At 36.7% G+C, this 16,893-nt stretch overlaps 1 protein-coding gene across 1 annotated transcript in view; it reads left to right on the top strand.

The window, feature by feature from the left end:
* Positions 1-16,893, top strand: part of LOC139723284 (cytoplasmic polyadenylation element-binding protein 3-like) — a 51,654-nt gene that overhangs the window by 18,550 nt on the left and 16,211 nt on the right. The window contains exons 4-6 of the mRNA XM_071634540.1: positions 1,945-2,034; positions 4,441-4,559; positions 7,558-7,672. Of these exons, the coding sequence (XP_071490641.1) occupies positions 1,945-2,034; positions 4,441-4,559; positions 7,558-7,672 (324 nt within the window). The remainder of the gene's footprint in view (positions 1-1,944; positions 2,035-4,440; positions 4,560-7,557; positions 7,673-16,893) is intronic.

Consider the following 16,893-nt stretch of genomic DNA (forward strand, 5'->3'; position numbering starts at 1 on the left):
AATTCCATTTAGAATTGTATGCTTTTTACCATGTCATATAAGTGGTCACTAAGTATCTCGCAAAAAGTTAAAAGCTGAATTCTCACCTCAACCAATATTTATACCATCATCTTTCTTCGACTTTTATTTCATTTCTGTTGATAGCTAAGTCTGTGAATCATTGATCTTATCAATGATACGCAATGTATGTATTACTGAAACAAGTCTTGAAGCTAAGACGTATCTTCAGGCACATGACAATCTACAAATTATTACTTTTTTGTGTGCATGTGTTTGACACAAAATCAAATCAAGAAATTTACATTGCACACAATTTGAAATATGTGACTGTATTCTATCTGCAGTGGCTAATTTCTGGTCCAAAGTATGCATCATTGCTTTCATTCAAGTGCATTGCCAAAGTGTACTGATGATATATTTGTACATCTCTAAGCTAATGACATTACATTTGCCTGTGCATGGTGACTGCAGAAAATACAGTTGCTTCCTTGGTGCAAAGACAAACACGTATTACCTTGCTGTTCAAACATGAACTTTGAACTTAGATGAGCTCGATTTTAAATCAGAGTTGAGGGCACTGTTTTCCAAGATAACAGCCTTGCTATCAAGTTGCCTAGTCACCCCACCAGTGCAGTGAGTTTGCACTCTGAATAGACCTTTTATCTCAGGGATGTCATGGAGGCACAATAAAGGGTGATTTTATGAAATTGTAATGTCTAAGAAGGAAATCTGGAATAAGTACCACAATGACTTTCCTTTACATGAGGTATTTAACTTTTTCTTTCTCTGACAACCACAGATGTACACACATGTAGCTCAACTGTTACATTGTACATAGTGTCACTCTATCTTTATTTTGAGGGTTACTCTGACCTCTCAAAAATAGAAACATGCTTTTGTTATCATATTCTCTGTATTAGTACAAGTCCCCAATCCATTGTAAATAGATTGATTAAGACTACTATGAGTATCAGGATGATCATTATCATGACTACAGTTATTTCTACTAAGCGTTGTTATTGTTGTTTGGGCTTGTTGGGGGAATGCAGTGTATTTTGATGCAGTGACCACAATAATGATGTTTATTTTTATTTCACTGTCATATTGTTTTGGCCATCTTGTCAATTTCATCATTTTTCATGGCTAACACTGCAGTAAATTTTGCAGAAACTACAATCACAGTTAAGTCTAATTTCAGATTGAATCAAAATAGATTTTAAAAAAAATATATGAAAAGTGTGTGTTAGCCCTTTACGTGCAGGAACATGGCAGAGCATGTATGAATCTGTCGGAAATTATAGCATCTTGGAGGGAGCAGGTTAATTACATCATGTAATGGAATCAAAGCTTTTTCTCAACTCCCCAGAGGATTTGACTTGTGCAGAATTGATTGGACCTTGCCATGGCCAGCAGGCATTTGCGTTACGCGTTTTCAAACAATTGAACTCACATGTATAAAGAACTGTGTGACAAGATACTGTAGATTCATGCACATACACGTATACACACACACGCACACGCACACACGCACATAATGTTTTTGAAAATCAAGATGTCACAAAAATCTGTTATTTTTAAGTGTAAACACACAATGAGAGAGAGAAAAAAACTCTTACTTTAGCCATCTGCACCGCAATCCAAAATTAGGTTCATCTTGAATTCTTTTTTAAACAAAATAGAGGGTCCCCTGCCAATGGGTTAACTTCATGCACTAAGCCAGGTAAGGTCATGTTTCCGTCATTGTTTTAATAGGCATGTGCAGCACAGAGATTTACAGTAGCCACGGTATTTTTTTTCCATTTGACATTTTTTGCTAATGAGCGGATGACTGCAAGTATATGATTTTTTTTTTTCATTGCAATCTAAACAGTAATAAGTCTTGTGTGTTAATTGACCCTATGCTTGTATTTGAACTTCTTTCATTCTCTCTCTCCCTCTTTCCAGATGAGATAACTGCAAGCTTCAGGCGATTCGGCAGTCTCGTGGTAGATTGGCCGCATAAAGCTGAGAGTAAATCATACTTTCCCCCTAAAGGTGTGTTGTTGAGATACATCCCAACTTATGGTGATTTGTACTTGGTCCCATTTTGGAAATTGTTTCAGGCTAAAGTGACTCAATTGGACAAGAATTTGACCAAAGATAAGTCAATGTTAAGTTAAATATGCCTAATATTAGAATAATGTAGTTCATGATTAAAGGATATATTGAAAGGCTCTCTATGATGCAGTTGTAACATTTTTACATGAAGGAAAGGCCTCTTTTTTTTCAGTTCAATTGTGCTTTAACAAAATTTTGCTTTGAACAGTTAATGGTAAATCACAATTTTTACATAAATTTTGACTTTCTCTTGAATATATAGCTCTGCCCCTTAACAGACCATTGAATATCATCAGGAATAGAGGCAGCTTGGCCTACCAACTTTTACTGATTATACATGTAAAAGGCTAATGAAATTCAAGCTATGAATTTTTTCCTGCTAACAATCAGTAACAAGTTTTTCTTTCCACCTTTCAATACTAAATTAGTTCAATACTCTGAATCCAGTTTGCATGAATTAGTTGTTACCATGCTGAGGAAATCTCCAGCTACCTATCTGGGTGTCAGGAACAACTGGTTATTATTACATGCATGAAATTTGACAATTTTAGTGACCTGGTCCATTTCCTCAACACTATTACTATAAAACCAGAAATAGTCGCAAATTGGAGCCGACTGCCTTTTCATGGCATTAAATTTTCGGGAATTGCCACTGGCAATCAGTGCATATAGTGTAGACAAGAACTTCCGCATGCATTAGTGAATACTGGCTTTTGCAAAATTCTGAAAATTAAAATGCACGCAAAAATTTCAGGTTTTACAGTATGTCACTTAATGTCATCAAGCTCCTTTTTTTAAGGAAAGGTTTCAAGTCATGTAAATCCATATAATTTCTTGATTTTTTTCCCAAATAGTGTGGCATGATACATGTATATGGATCCCATTTGATGATACAACATAGTGACTGCTGGTGCTTGCATTACAGAGAACCTTTGAGAAATTACAGTTTGTTATTATTTACATCTGATTGATTTCAGTGAATTCTCTCACATTCTGTTCATTTAAATTGTCACTTAAAGGCTGTAATGCATTTTTCAAGGTTTTGTTGGTAAGAATAAAATAATGTTTCAGACTTGTGTACAGTACCTCACCAATGATGAAGGATGTTTTACAATACAAAGCACAGAGTCCTTACGTGAACTCATTTGCCATAAAGATAATGTAACTACTGTACTGTGTAGGTCAAATTCTCACTAGACCCTTATCTTATCAGTTAGTTAGTTGATCCACTGAAATCACTGCCCCCCCCCCCCCCCAACAAAAAAGGAAAGAAAGAAAGAGAGAGAGAGAACAAACGTGGGACTCCTGAGTTTGTGCTTTGCTATAAAAGACAATTTTGTGATACTAACTCACAGCTGCCATTACCATGTCTATAGAATGTGCCTAAAGATTCTTAATTCATACACTGCAAAGTTCAAAGTGACTGTAATTTTTCAAGTTTTCAGACTCAAAAAAGAGTAAATACTATTTGCTTTTCCCATGCCAACTTTTCTTTGTTATCCATAAACCGTAACATTTCCATGGTTTTCTTCAAACCCTATGGTCTGATGTAACCAAAGTTAGCAGGACTCATTTGGGGGTACAGGATACAAAGTTGTTTTAACAGTTCAGTCAGCCCCTATTGTAGTAGAATAGAGTCATAATGTATGTAAATTCCTCTAAAAGGTAACAAATTGTTTATGACAATATCAGTGGTGGTTCAATTGCATTTTCTAAGCATTAAAGGGAAATTAACCTCAAATATACAAATGTACACGTGGCTTTTTATTGGTGTATAACCTTTATTTTTGATAAACTAATGGGATGATTTTATTTATTTATTCATTTTTTTTTTTAGTCTTGATTTTGTCAAGGCATTGCCTGAGGTATACTGTATATGCCAAATATTTAGCAAGTCTAGTTCTTCACGAATCGAGATTTCCCAACAATTTCGCGAGTGGTTAAATTAGCAGGTGTGGATGACAGTGCTTACTGGTGAAATGTATGCAAGCATGCAACACTCGTGTCATGATCAGAGTTAAATTTTTCCCGTGTTCTGAAATTTGCAAATTGCACCTGACTCATGAAATTCAGGAAAATAGAAACCTCTCAAAATATTTTACAGCGTATACAGCCTATATACAAGATTGCAATTTAATAGGTGCATTTACAATGTACGATTGTAGTGCACGGTTTTGGATACCCCACTCCATTATATGACAAAATCTTGTGATGATGCTTCTGTGAATTGTATGCTTTGCAACATGACTGGTCACTCCATACTTTAGTCATTGAAAGCTTTGATACATCAATAATGAATGTACTTAATGCACAGAGAAGTTGTTTCTCTTTTCCAATGTTCAGGTTATGCATTCCTGTTGTTCCAAGATGAGAGGTCAGTCCAAGCTCTGATAGATGCTTGCATCAAGGAAGAAGATAAACTCTATCTGTGTGTGTCAAGCCCTACCATCAAGGATAAGCCAGTAAGTCCTATATACATGTATTTTGTATGTCATCCCACCATATTTGATGATTTACTACCCCAAGGGCTACTGTATGCTTGTGTGCTCCTTTCGTACTGTATAAGTGACTTTGCTGAACAATTTGTGTCATTTTTTTCCCCTTCACCTTCAAATTCCATCACTTCTTTTCGTTCATTCAGTTGTGACAATACTTGCACTTGTACTTGTCTCATTCCAGGGAAGTATATTCATATCTTCATCATGATTGTGATTATTAATTCTTTGGTGAATACGCCAAAGAATATGTATCTCTCTCCCTCTCTCTCTCTCTCTCTCTCTCTCTCTCTCTATATATATATATATATATATATATATATATATATATATATATATATACAGTTGAACCTCTCTTATCCGGCCTCCCTTTATCCGGATCTCTCTATTATACGGACGCAATCTCGCCGTGATTTTTTTTTTTTTAATAATTACGGGAGGAAAGAGGGATTCCCAACTCCTTGAGAACTCCTACACAAACACACATGAATTACATATACTTGATACATTTCTTCATAATTATTTAGGTAAATCATCCCAAGAATTTATAAAAGAAAATGATTTCATTCTTGCAAACACGAACCTCTATTTTGGGGTCTGTTACTGAGTGTAACAATGAAAAGGTTGCAGCATACACATTACTACATGTGGTACTACAATGGGCTACATCAGTACATGTGTATCATGTACATGTACAAAGCATTGAGTCTCCCGTATCCGGCCAAATCCCTTATCCGGATGAGCCCCGGTCCCGACTTGTCCGGATACGAGAGGTTCAACTGTATATATATCTGCTAGTTTTGTATACTTGACCACTTCAGCAGCTTTTCTCTTTGCTTCTTTATAAGAAATGGAGTGGGGTTTTTTACATGCATATGGTATGTCTCGTCTTCATAATGGACTGATGGCTTTAAGTCTCCTCCGAAAAAACTTGGCAAATTAGGATAGAGGTGCTGTGAAAAGGCATTACTGCTGTGCTTAGACTACAACCAGGGACCTTAACACATGCGTGGAAGCCACAGTCTTATCATAATCTTTATAACAGCTTGGTCATGACAGCTCCTCAATGATATGGAATGATTTCACACTCTGTATTGTAACTAGAAATTGTAATGACAAAGTATGCCATGTGTCTGCATGGTAGTATGTTTAATGAATGTGATTATGAAGATAATTTCTGCCTTCTTGCCAGTGATGAAGAAAACTGTGATCATTTAAACCTTCATAATTTGAATAAAGTGCATTTCCACATAAATTTACATGTAGTGTTCAAATTGGCATTGCTAAATAGAGTAAAACTACATATATGTAGAGAAGAGATGATGTCGTCACCTCCAAGTCTCCCATTGACCAATACTCCTATCTTTGTACTATTTCTTATTGTAGCTTGAAATCAACAAGAATATTGAAGTTCTATCCTGGCATTAAGTTATTGTAGTTTTGCTATAACCTTGAAAATATTATTGGGGGGAAAAAAGGGACTGTCGTTATTTAATTACTTGACTAAAAACATAATTGTACATGAGGTATAGATGATTATAATGATAATAATTGTGATATAAATAGCCCATTATAATTGTCTTTAATATTTCTCTGTGGTTCACATCAATATAGCACTGTATTAGATGGGTACATTTAGATGCATATGAACATCAATCATACTTTGAGTAAAAATGAACCATTACAAATATGAAAGGAGATAATATGAAAAGAGATAAGAAGGTATTTGAAGATGAGTAGTTGTTGAGCAAAAGCCCTCCAGGTCAAAGGTCACCAAACTTTATCTGAAATGACATTTTCCACTCTAACTGCATGTAATGTAATTTGTTAAAAAGATCAAAATGAAAAGACGAATACTTCAATTAAAAGGTCACATTGCTTTTGCAACAAATATAAAATGCATTTCTAGGCACTACAGGTTGAATGTCCAGTGATGATGTACTAGTAACTTGGTAGTTGGGTCACAATTACAAATTAAATGTAAGATAGCAGTAGTTGGTCAAAGGTCACCATACTTTGGTGCAAAAATGCCATTCTCAAGCTATGGCTTATTCTAGAACGTAATCGGCAATATTTAGTGAGAGGGCTAGAAATTTATCAATATTTTATTCCTTGCACAGAAAGAAGGGAAAGGTATAAAATCAAGATGAAAGTTCACCAAAATGTGCACAAAATAAAATTTTGTGACTATCAATTCCTTAAGGTTAAGTTTTTCATAGCAATTATGTTACTTGATGTAATGGAGAGAAAAAAAAATTAGATTATTCCTGCAGAGAGTTAAAGGTCAATTTTCACATGGCAGCTAGTGATTACTGTAAAACATGAAATATTCGCGGCACGAAATTTTCGCGAATTGGAGCCGACGGCCTTTTTCGCGGCAAGAAATTTTCGCGAATTGCCTCTTGCGTTCAATGCATATAATGTAGATAAGAAATTTCGCCTGCATTTTAATTTCGCAAATCTTGGCGCTCGCGAAATTCGCGAAATTAAAATGCACGCGAACATTTCTCGTTTTACAGTACTTGAGAAGTGGAGATATCCTATTGGACTGTGTGCAACAGTCTAAATGCTCTAGATTAGAATATTGTGTACAAACCACTGCCAGAGTTGTGAGGTGATTGCTTCTAGTTTTCTAATATGTGCTTTATATGTGTGATCTTATGTCTTTCTATTGTGATGATCTGCTTATGTTTTCTTCCAAGTATAACTGCATCAGAAATTATATACACTGTAAATACACTTGATACATGCCGAACTTTTCTTCAGATATTTGCCAAAGTTTATAAGGTCATGCAAATGATTTATGTTCATTTGAGTCACTGTCAACAGAGTATTGCATGTGTTTTAGCAGAATCATCAATGAACAAACAGCGTCAAAAGTGATATACATCATGTCATAAAGCTACAGATCAGCACCAAGGCTCACTAAGAAACAAATATTCGAGTGTCCTCTTTATTTCCACAGGTACAAATTCGTCCCTGGAACCTGGCAGACAGTGATTTTGTCTTGGATGGATCTCAGCCTCTGGATCCGAGGAAAACCATATTTGTCGGAGGTGTTCCCAGACCACTGAGAGCAGGTAAATGACTTGTTCAAATTTCATTGAACTTGTAGCATTAGTAAGAAATAGGCTACCATGATCACTTTATCTTGAAGGACCTGGTAACATGGTAATCATGAATCAGAACAAGGGAAGGATCTCTTTTTTTTTTTGGGGGGGGGGGGACAGGGGAAGGTAATGTAAAGCCTATCTGAAATAGTTTAAGCAACCAATTTTTTAGTCTGTTTGATGCTTTGCTAATCTCATTTCCATGAATATATCAAGTATTTGATTAGCTGCCCAGAAGGATCTACCAAAGCTATCAACATAACAATTTGAGGCTTTAACCATATCTGCCGATCTACGGGATATCCCGTAGTTCGAGCAAAGAGTGCAATCTCCAGTATATAGGATAATATGGAGCATAAATAACTTGGAAAATGACACATATTTATAGAGCTTTTTATTGCCTGTGAACTCTGACCTGACATCCCACAGTTCCTTAGGTCACGTCCTGTCACTATTGCTTGGATTGGCAGTCACTTTTGAAGTTTACAACTGACAGATTAGGTCTACATCTATGTGAGATCGATCAATGCCGTACATATATGCGTACATACTGTACTGTACTTCACAATGGAGCATGACACGTTTCCCCTTCAGCAAGGCACTTTGTCCGCATTGCTGCTCTCTATGCAGGAGTATAAATGGGTATGTGATAAAGTGAGAAGGTTTCTGTTGGTTGATCAGCATGTGTGCACCTGAAAAATGGTGACTGCTTGGTATACTCCCCAGGGTGAGAAGAGTGAGCACGGTTCCTGCTGGTTGGAAATAATGTATCCAGTTACCAGAGTACTAATAGTCTAACAAATCTGACATGCAAAATATATGAATTAACTTTCATTGTTATCATAATTAGTCCCATTCATAGGTTTATGAGCTAGACTACAGTAGTTCACAACTATCTGTCAGGTCCCATTCAATATTCCTTTGTCTTTGGAAGCATTATAACCTTTGACTTACAGTATATACCATTTCTCCTTACTTTTTTTGTCATTGACATTAATTTGAATGTGAGAAAGCAAAGTTGAGTGAAATTCCTTAAAATAGCCTCTTGCACCAACAGCTTACAAACTCCATTACAGGTTGTACGTGACCGGTGGAAATGATTACAGTTAGCAGGAAAGGAGATGGATGACATTGCTATATCTCTGCCCTTTAGTACACATTGCCTGTTGATCCTGCGGACAACTTCATGACTCACATGTATCATAGATGGAAGAGTTATTTTGGCAGAGATCCAGAATTTCAATTGTTGGGTCATACATGCATGAAATGTTATTGTTTTCAAGTGTCTCCAGCAGGAGTTTCATTAGTTTAAGTAAATACACACATGAAAAGAAGGATTCTTTATGAATGAAGCACAAATGAAGTGCTCCATTGCACACAATGTGATTGATGGAGCAGTGGCATCATAGCCACTGCTGCCAACCTTCATGAAGCCGAAGAGTAGGATGACCTTGGATTTACTTTTGTCACATTTCTGTGACAAAAGCAGACTTTCTAGACAACTGCTAACAGCAGCAACAAATTAAAATGTTTTCACCAATTGGTACATTTGCAATGCCTTATCCTGTCAATGGTGTATGTATGCAAACTAACCAGTTGCCTAATACTGTATCAAGGGAAGGTCTCCAGGAAGACAGATATTCTTGAGTTACCTCCTATTTATTATACCCCCGCCAAACGAAGTTTGAAGGGGGTATATAGGAATCAGCGGACGGTCGGTCGGGCGGTCGGGCGGTCGGTCGGGCGGTCGGTCCGTTGCAAATCTTGCGTCGCGAACTACTTCCTCAGTTTTCAACCGATTCCCATAAAACTTGGCACAGATGTGTGCCTTGGGTTGTAGATGTGCAAGACGTATATTTTGACAGTAACCAAAAGTACGTTGCCATGGTAACAGCATATTATTGGCAAAAATGGGTACAAATCTTGCGTCGCGAACTCCTCCCACAGTTTTTGATCAATTTTTATGAAATTAGGTACAGATGTTCATCTGAATATGTTAATGTGCAAGACACATATTTCCGCAGTGGCAAAAAGTGCGTTGCCATGGTAACGGCATGTTATTGGTAAAATATAGGGCAAAATGCTTCATGGCCAAACTGCTTCATCAGTGTTCTTCCAATTCTCATGGAATTCATATTGAATGTTTGTCTTAGGATATAGGTCAGCATGACACATTTCTTGACAGTGACAAAAAGTATGTTGCCATGGTAACAGCTCACATATTATGAGCCAAAATGATGGAAAATTTTGTGTTGCAAACTACTTCCTCAGTTTTTGCCCAATTTCCATGAAACTTGGTACAGATGTGTGCCTTTGGTTGTAGATGTGCAAGACGCATTTTTTGACAGTACCCGAAAGTACGTTGCCATGGTAACGGCATATTAATGGCAGAAGATCAAGGAAAGATCTTGCGGATTGAACTACTTCCTCTGTATTCGACTTAAGCTCATGAAATGTGGCACACACATTGGTCTTGGTGGGAAGATGTGCAAGACATATTTTTATGCCTCCGCAACGAAGTGGCCGGAGGCATTATGTTTTCGGGTCGTCCGTCCGTCCGTCCGTCCGTCCGTACATCCGTACGTCCGTACGTCTGTACGTCCGTCCGTACGTCCGTCCGTCCCGTTTTGTTTTTGTCGATATCTCAAGAACCGTGTGGTGGTTTTACATCAAACTTGGTATGAGGGTATATCCTTGGGGGATAATACTTTGTGTGGATTTTAGGGTCACAGGGTCAAAGGTCAAAGGTCACAGGTTATTTTGTGAAAAAAAAATGTGAAATTTCATGTTTTTCTCCATATCTCGCAAATGGTTCAAGGTATCTTCATTGAACTTAGTATATATGCTTGTACCGATGGGCAGTGATTATCTAGGGAAGTTGGGGGTCATGGGTCAAAGGTCAGGGGGGTCAAAGGTCAAGGTCAACTCCTAAAAATATCACTACTTTCCTTAAAATGCAATATGTCTGAAGGTTTTTTTTTTAAACTTGGTGTATGGCATGTATTACCCAATATATATTTTGGGGGAAGTTTCTTGCCAAAAGGTCAAAGGTCAAAAGGTAAAAGGTCAAGTGAAAGTGCTAAATTGCACTTTTTCCTCCATATCTCGAAAGTAACTCAAGGTATCATCATGAAACTTACATATTTATGCATGTTCAACCTAACAGTGATTCTCTTTGGAACTGTGAGGTCAAAGGTCAAAGGCCAGGTTTAGATAATGCTATTTTCCCATTTGATACTGAAATTATACTTTTTCTCAATACCTTGAAAATTACTCAATACATAAACTTATAAAAGGGTCAAAAGTCAAGTAAAAATCATAAGTTCCCCCAAATACCTGCACTCTGACATTTTAATCATTCATCCAATTGAACCTAGTTCTAGGAAAGTGAACATTCAGCACATTTGTGGCAAACCTGTCATTTTAATATTTTGCCAATTGTGTGAAACTGTCATCACACATTGTCAAGACATTGTACTATAGACCTATTAGGAGAACCATGCATTATGGCGGAGGCATATCAGTAGCCGTAGCGATATATCTAGTTTGGACATGTCGGAAGCTGCGTTGCCATGGTAACGGCATATTAATGGTGGAAGATCAAGGAAAGATCTTGTGGATTGAACTACTTGCTCAGTTTTTGACAAAAGCTTATGAAATGTGGCACACACAGTAGTCTTGGTGGGAAGATGTGCAAGACATATTTTTCGGACGTGTCGGAAGCTGCGTTGCCATGGTAACGGCATTTAAATGGCAGAAGATCAAGGAAAGATCATTCCTTGGGTAAGACTGTCGTCACGGGGCGGGGGTATTAATCACCTTAAGTGATATTTCTAGTTTGTTTTCCATGCATAGTATCCCATTTAGTAAATATAGAAATGTATACATCAGTAAGTCGGTCTGCATGACGTATGTGAGAACTGAGGTGTTGACATGCTAAGCAAGAATGCAGCCATTTCTTGGTACAATACATGATGTACATCCGTAAAACGTGTAGTAGCCCTGAAGCCATGGCGCAAAGGAATAAACTATTTAAAGTAGATGAGCTCATTACATCAAACTTAAAATAAAAGATGCATCAAAAAAGAAAGATCAAGTCAAGGTCGTCTATGATTTTAAGGTCCACAGAATTCCAACTAAATTAGCCTTTAGACCTTTAGTGATTAATCTTTGATATAATCTACCCTAACATTTTTCAGGAAATCTTTGGTTTGAGCAAACCCTGCCCCCCCCCCCCCCCCCAAAAAAAAAAAAAAAAAAAAAAAGTAAATCCAACCAGTTTTCCAGAATATTATACTTGCTGAGCCCCATCTGTGAGAAAAAAAAAATGTGGATGTAGCTTGAGATGTACAAATGTATGGTGATGTCACTGTGGGAGGACATGGCAATTTGGTACCAACTTACAATGTACAGTTGTATAGTCAGGTCCTAGAAATAGCATGATTGTTCACATTCATAGAATGATGTCAAAATGATAGTGAATGACATGGGATGATATATTACTTGCATATAATCTTTTATATGAATTTCAAAAACTTTCCATTCTTGTAATAGTTTGGTTAAATTAGAATTTTTACGTGTTTTAGAGGGCATTCGTCATGAGGAAGCCGCAGGCAGACAATTCATTGGTTAGACTTGTACCACAGCCATTTCTTGAGTTTGGCAGAAGAGTCTGGCCAGTCTTGTGTTGCACGCAATGTCTTCCATACATTTAAATATTAAAAAAATAATAATAATAAAAACTTGATTGAAAGTCCACAGGGTCATTTCATCTCGTGTTCAGTGATTCACCCTCTCTGTACGAGCTTAATTCATTCATTTTTCAATCAGCTTTACATGTAATAGCAGATTGTTTTTATTGCTGTAATGAGTGGATAGTAATATTCTTTACCTTGCATTTGAGTTGTGAATTATCTGTTTATCTATTCCTGCTAAATGCCTGCTTGCTGCTATATTCCTGTTGGTAGCAAAACTAGCAAGGACAAAGTAAGTTTGTATTACTTCCCTGGAGACAAATATTTACAAAGGACTTGGACAGCCAGAGTCAAGCTGTGGAGCAGCCAAGAGTATGTTGGTCACCTGGGTAGGTACCCAGTGGCTAAGGTATGCATACTGGCTTTAAGCTGCTCTCCATTGACAATGAAAAAAAGGAAAGACTGTACTGTAGACCTTGCATTTAGGATTTAAGCAAAACACTCGTGAGCTGTTGTTTCCTAACCATTGTTTGATGTCTTCTTGCTGTCTTCTTGCTGTCTTCTTGCTTGTGAACTCCTGTTTTTTGCCCAAGCACGTGACTCAGCTTGAGCTCCTTTTTCATCATACTCTTGTTTATGCTGATAGGTTTTATGTTGACACTATCACAACTCCAGATACGTGGCAGTTTTCTTCACTGTCCGAATCATGACTTGCAAGCATGTAATTGATCTCAGTGTCATCTTCAGGAATGTATATTTGTAATTCTTGTGGAGGTTCTTCCATTTTGAAAAAGAAAAAAGAAAAAAGAAAAATAGGATTTGTTGAAGCATCAAGTATGCTTGTTCAAGGCACAAGGAGAAAAGGTCATTTAAGAAGTTTAATTCAAGGTCAAGATCAAATACAAAAATTATGAGTTTTCCCAGGGCACCTGAATAGCAGTTTATAGAATTTCATCAAACTTTATACATCTACAAAAAACAAGCATGTGGGAATATCCACATAGAGGAGAATAAATAGAAATAAATACTACTGAACTTTGATCCTAACTAATTGGAGTCTTCTAAATAGAATTATTTACTTTTTCTACTCTTCCAAATAAAGCATATTATGACATATCCAGAGAATGATAAATGTATTTTTGTGATATATGTGAAATACTTCTTGTAACATTAAATAACGGTAATGGTGAAATCTTTCCTGTTCTCATCTAGTGAAGATTGTTAGATTTTCATAGTGCTCAATGATGTCCATCTAAATGTTGTTTCAGAAGTCTATTTTGTATGTTTGTTTTTTTGCAACAGTGACAACTTTATACCAGGTATCATTTTTACTTGCTTATAATTATTGAATTCTCATATTTGCGCTTGTTAAAATCGCAAGGCAGCGCATGATTTTATTCAAACATTTTTTTTTAAAGTCTGAAATTGATTGTATGACCACACAGTATGACAATGCAGTGTACATGTAGATTAAAATTTTGATGATACACTGTAATGATTAGGGAACCAATACTCAATCTGTATCAATGTTTAGAAGCATTTTACAAAACTTGGTGTATTTGACATTATTCATTGATATAGATTTTTTGGTGGTTATGATTGTTCGTTAGGCCAAGTTAACCTCCGTAACAATATGGATAGAATTAGAGAAGCCCAGTACTTAGTGTAGGCATGATATATTAAATCCTAGATTAGGAATGAAAGTCAAAAATATGATACCTGAACTTCATGTTCTACATTGTAACTCTGAATATATCATAGCTGAATAAAACCAATTTGTTTGTTTTCAGGTAGGATAAACATCACAACTAGCTGTTGATAGGTTAGGCCAGAGTTTGGCAAATATAGTATGAAGGTCAGGGGTCAAATACCAAGTTCATATTTCAATATTCACTTGTTTCGGACACTCTCTTCAAAAGATTTCATCATTATGTGCAGTGCAGTGCTCTCAAGAATAGGGAAGCTTCACATAAAAGGAGAATCATTTGGTGCTTTTAGAGACTCTAGTCAATTTCAGTGTAGTGTTGGTCAAGAGTTACTTGAAGCATAGTGAGAGAGAGAGAGTATGGTTGCTACCAATGTCAGAGTCATAGGAAGTCTCAATTACCCACTTCCTTCCTTCTTGACTTAAATCCACTTGACTTTAAAATCCATTCCTACTCCCTACACTTATCTAAAGACACACTACAGCATTAGTGTTTACATTACATGTAGTATGTTCAAAATAAGATGCTTATTAGTGTAGCATTATAGACCACAATGAACACAAGTTCTATCATAAAATATTCTAAAGTGAATGCTATATTCAATTCGTTATATTTTCATTGCGATTCAAATACCAAGAAATCTTGCACTTCGTAATTATCCCAATACTTCAGTAATTCACCCAGCGGTGACCATGCAAACACTGGAACAAATAATTTCTAGATTTTATATCCCATCATTCAAAGTGCACATCAAAACAGCGTGTGAACCACAACAACAGCGTGCACACTACACCTCTGTGACACACAAGAATACAGGACAAAGAGAAGCGCACGCAGCGAAGTGCACTGTGTGCGCCAATTAGCGGATATTTTTGTCTGTGTGAACAAATCTTGAGCTTTAGATTGCGATCATTATTGCGCTTTTTCTCTCCATGTGAACACTTGCACAAAATCTTGAGATATGGATCACAATTGTTATCCCACTATTTTGTATGTGAATGCGGCTAATGACCTGCACAGAAAACCCGATTTACTGTACAACCTGAATATACAAATTAGTTACAATCCCAGAGTCTGAAATTCTAACATTTAACACAATCACTGAAAAAGCACGTATACAGGAGCTTGTACAAGACTTTGACCATAATTGGCTATAGGATATGAAATAGATGGCAGGGTTGCACTTTGGTATGATGTTAGGAAACTTAAGGGTGACTGGCAAAGTAACAGTTATGATGTCTTTTTAATAATATATTCAAGAAATGTTTTAGGAAATGAAAAACATTTGGTGTGGGAAGGGAATAAAGAACTACAGAGAAAATCTGTGATACAATATCTGGGTTACAAGTTCGAACGGCAGAATGACCCAACCTGAAAGTCTAGTGCTAAGATAACCTTATACATGATGCGATTCAAGAATAAATTTTGCTGCATTGATTCAATCATGGTGAAATTGCTTGAGTTATGATGCACATGAGGATTATCCTGGACTACAGTTGTATGTGTATACATGTAGAGATCACATGCTGTACAAGCTCAAATGCAAGATTCTTTATGACATTGCAACCATTTTACCAATTGTGAACAATCTCAGGTGGGAGATGCAATGGGATATGTTGATTTCGTGTTGCTGTCCAAGGTCTCGTGCGTGGGTTGAAGGTCATTAAGGTCACATGTTGAAGTTTACCAGCAAAACTCTCTTTGTTTTTCATATATCCATGGTACTGTAATGCAGTGACCAACTGCAGCCAAACAGGATACTAGTTGTATTATGTGAACTCAAGTGTTATGGTTCTTTTTTCCTTTGTCTGTTTGTTTGTCTGTGTCTAAGATTCATGTGTGGAACTTTAAACATCATTTATGGTATCCATCTATTGTTTAATCCATAACTTTTCAAAGCAAATACAGATTACAACCAAGTGTAGATCAGTGATGCATTGTTGGAACCTATATGTTACAATGCTGGTAGGGGAAGTACATACACACTGTGTATGCCATTGTCAAATTTCGTCTTTATAAGCTTTGATATTTCCCTTTCATTTCTATACATAATGACATTTGTCAATTTTCCCCACTGTAATTGATTAAAGTAATAAATATAATCTCCTTCTGGCAGCTTGCACAGTTGAAATGTTCTCATCTTCAACCATGCAGTTACCAATGGTACCTTTTACATTTCTTGTTCTACATTTTATTCTTAGATTTTGTTTCTTACATCCACTATTCATTCAATGATATTCTTAAGAGAACCCATTGTGGCTCATTGCACAACCCAAGGACTCTCAACTTTAAGGTTCCTGGTTCAAGACCACAGGCAGCAGCGGTTTCTCTCTAGGCAAGGCACTTTGCCCTCATTGCCCAGTCCTTAAAGGGGATGGCTAGTAACTGATTAGTGGAAATGAGTGGGAATGCTGGAGGATATTGTTCCGATCCTTGTGGGGTTCATTTAAGAGTACATTATATATATAATCTATTGTTGTGTGAAAATTATTTGCTTCAGAATGGTCTCATATTCAAGTTGTTAACAGACCGTTAACAATTGCCCCGTCACTGTACAGGCATGCTAACCTGGAAACATTAAACTGCACATTACTTGAATATGAGACCATTCTGAAGCAAATAATCATGTAAGAAAAATTCAAAAAAATTCAAATGCACAAACACAAACACATTTCACATTGAAATGCACCCTCCAAAATGTTCTGAGTGGGTGAGCACAATATGGCAGTTGCCTTGTTTCTAATCAGCTTCCTGTCTACATGCGGAAATCTTTTTTTAAAGCCGATAGACT

Source organism: Diadema antillarum, unplaced genomic scaffold, assembly GCF_040938485.1.
Source record: "Diadema antillarum isolate AM-2024a unplaced genomic scaffold, OU_Dant_1.0 scf00000184, whole genome shotgun sequence".
Classification (NCBI taxonomy): domain Eukaryota; kingdom Metazoa; phylum Echinodermata; class Echinoidea; order Diadematoida; family Diadematidae; genus Diadema; species Diadema antillarum.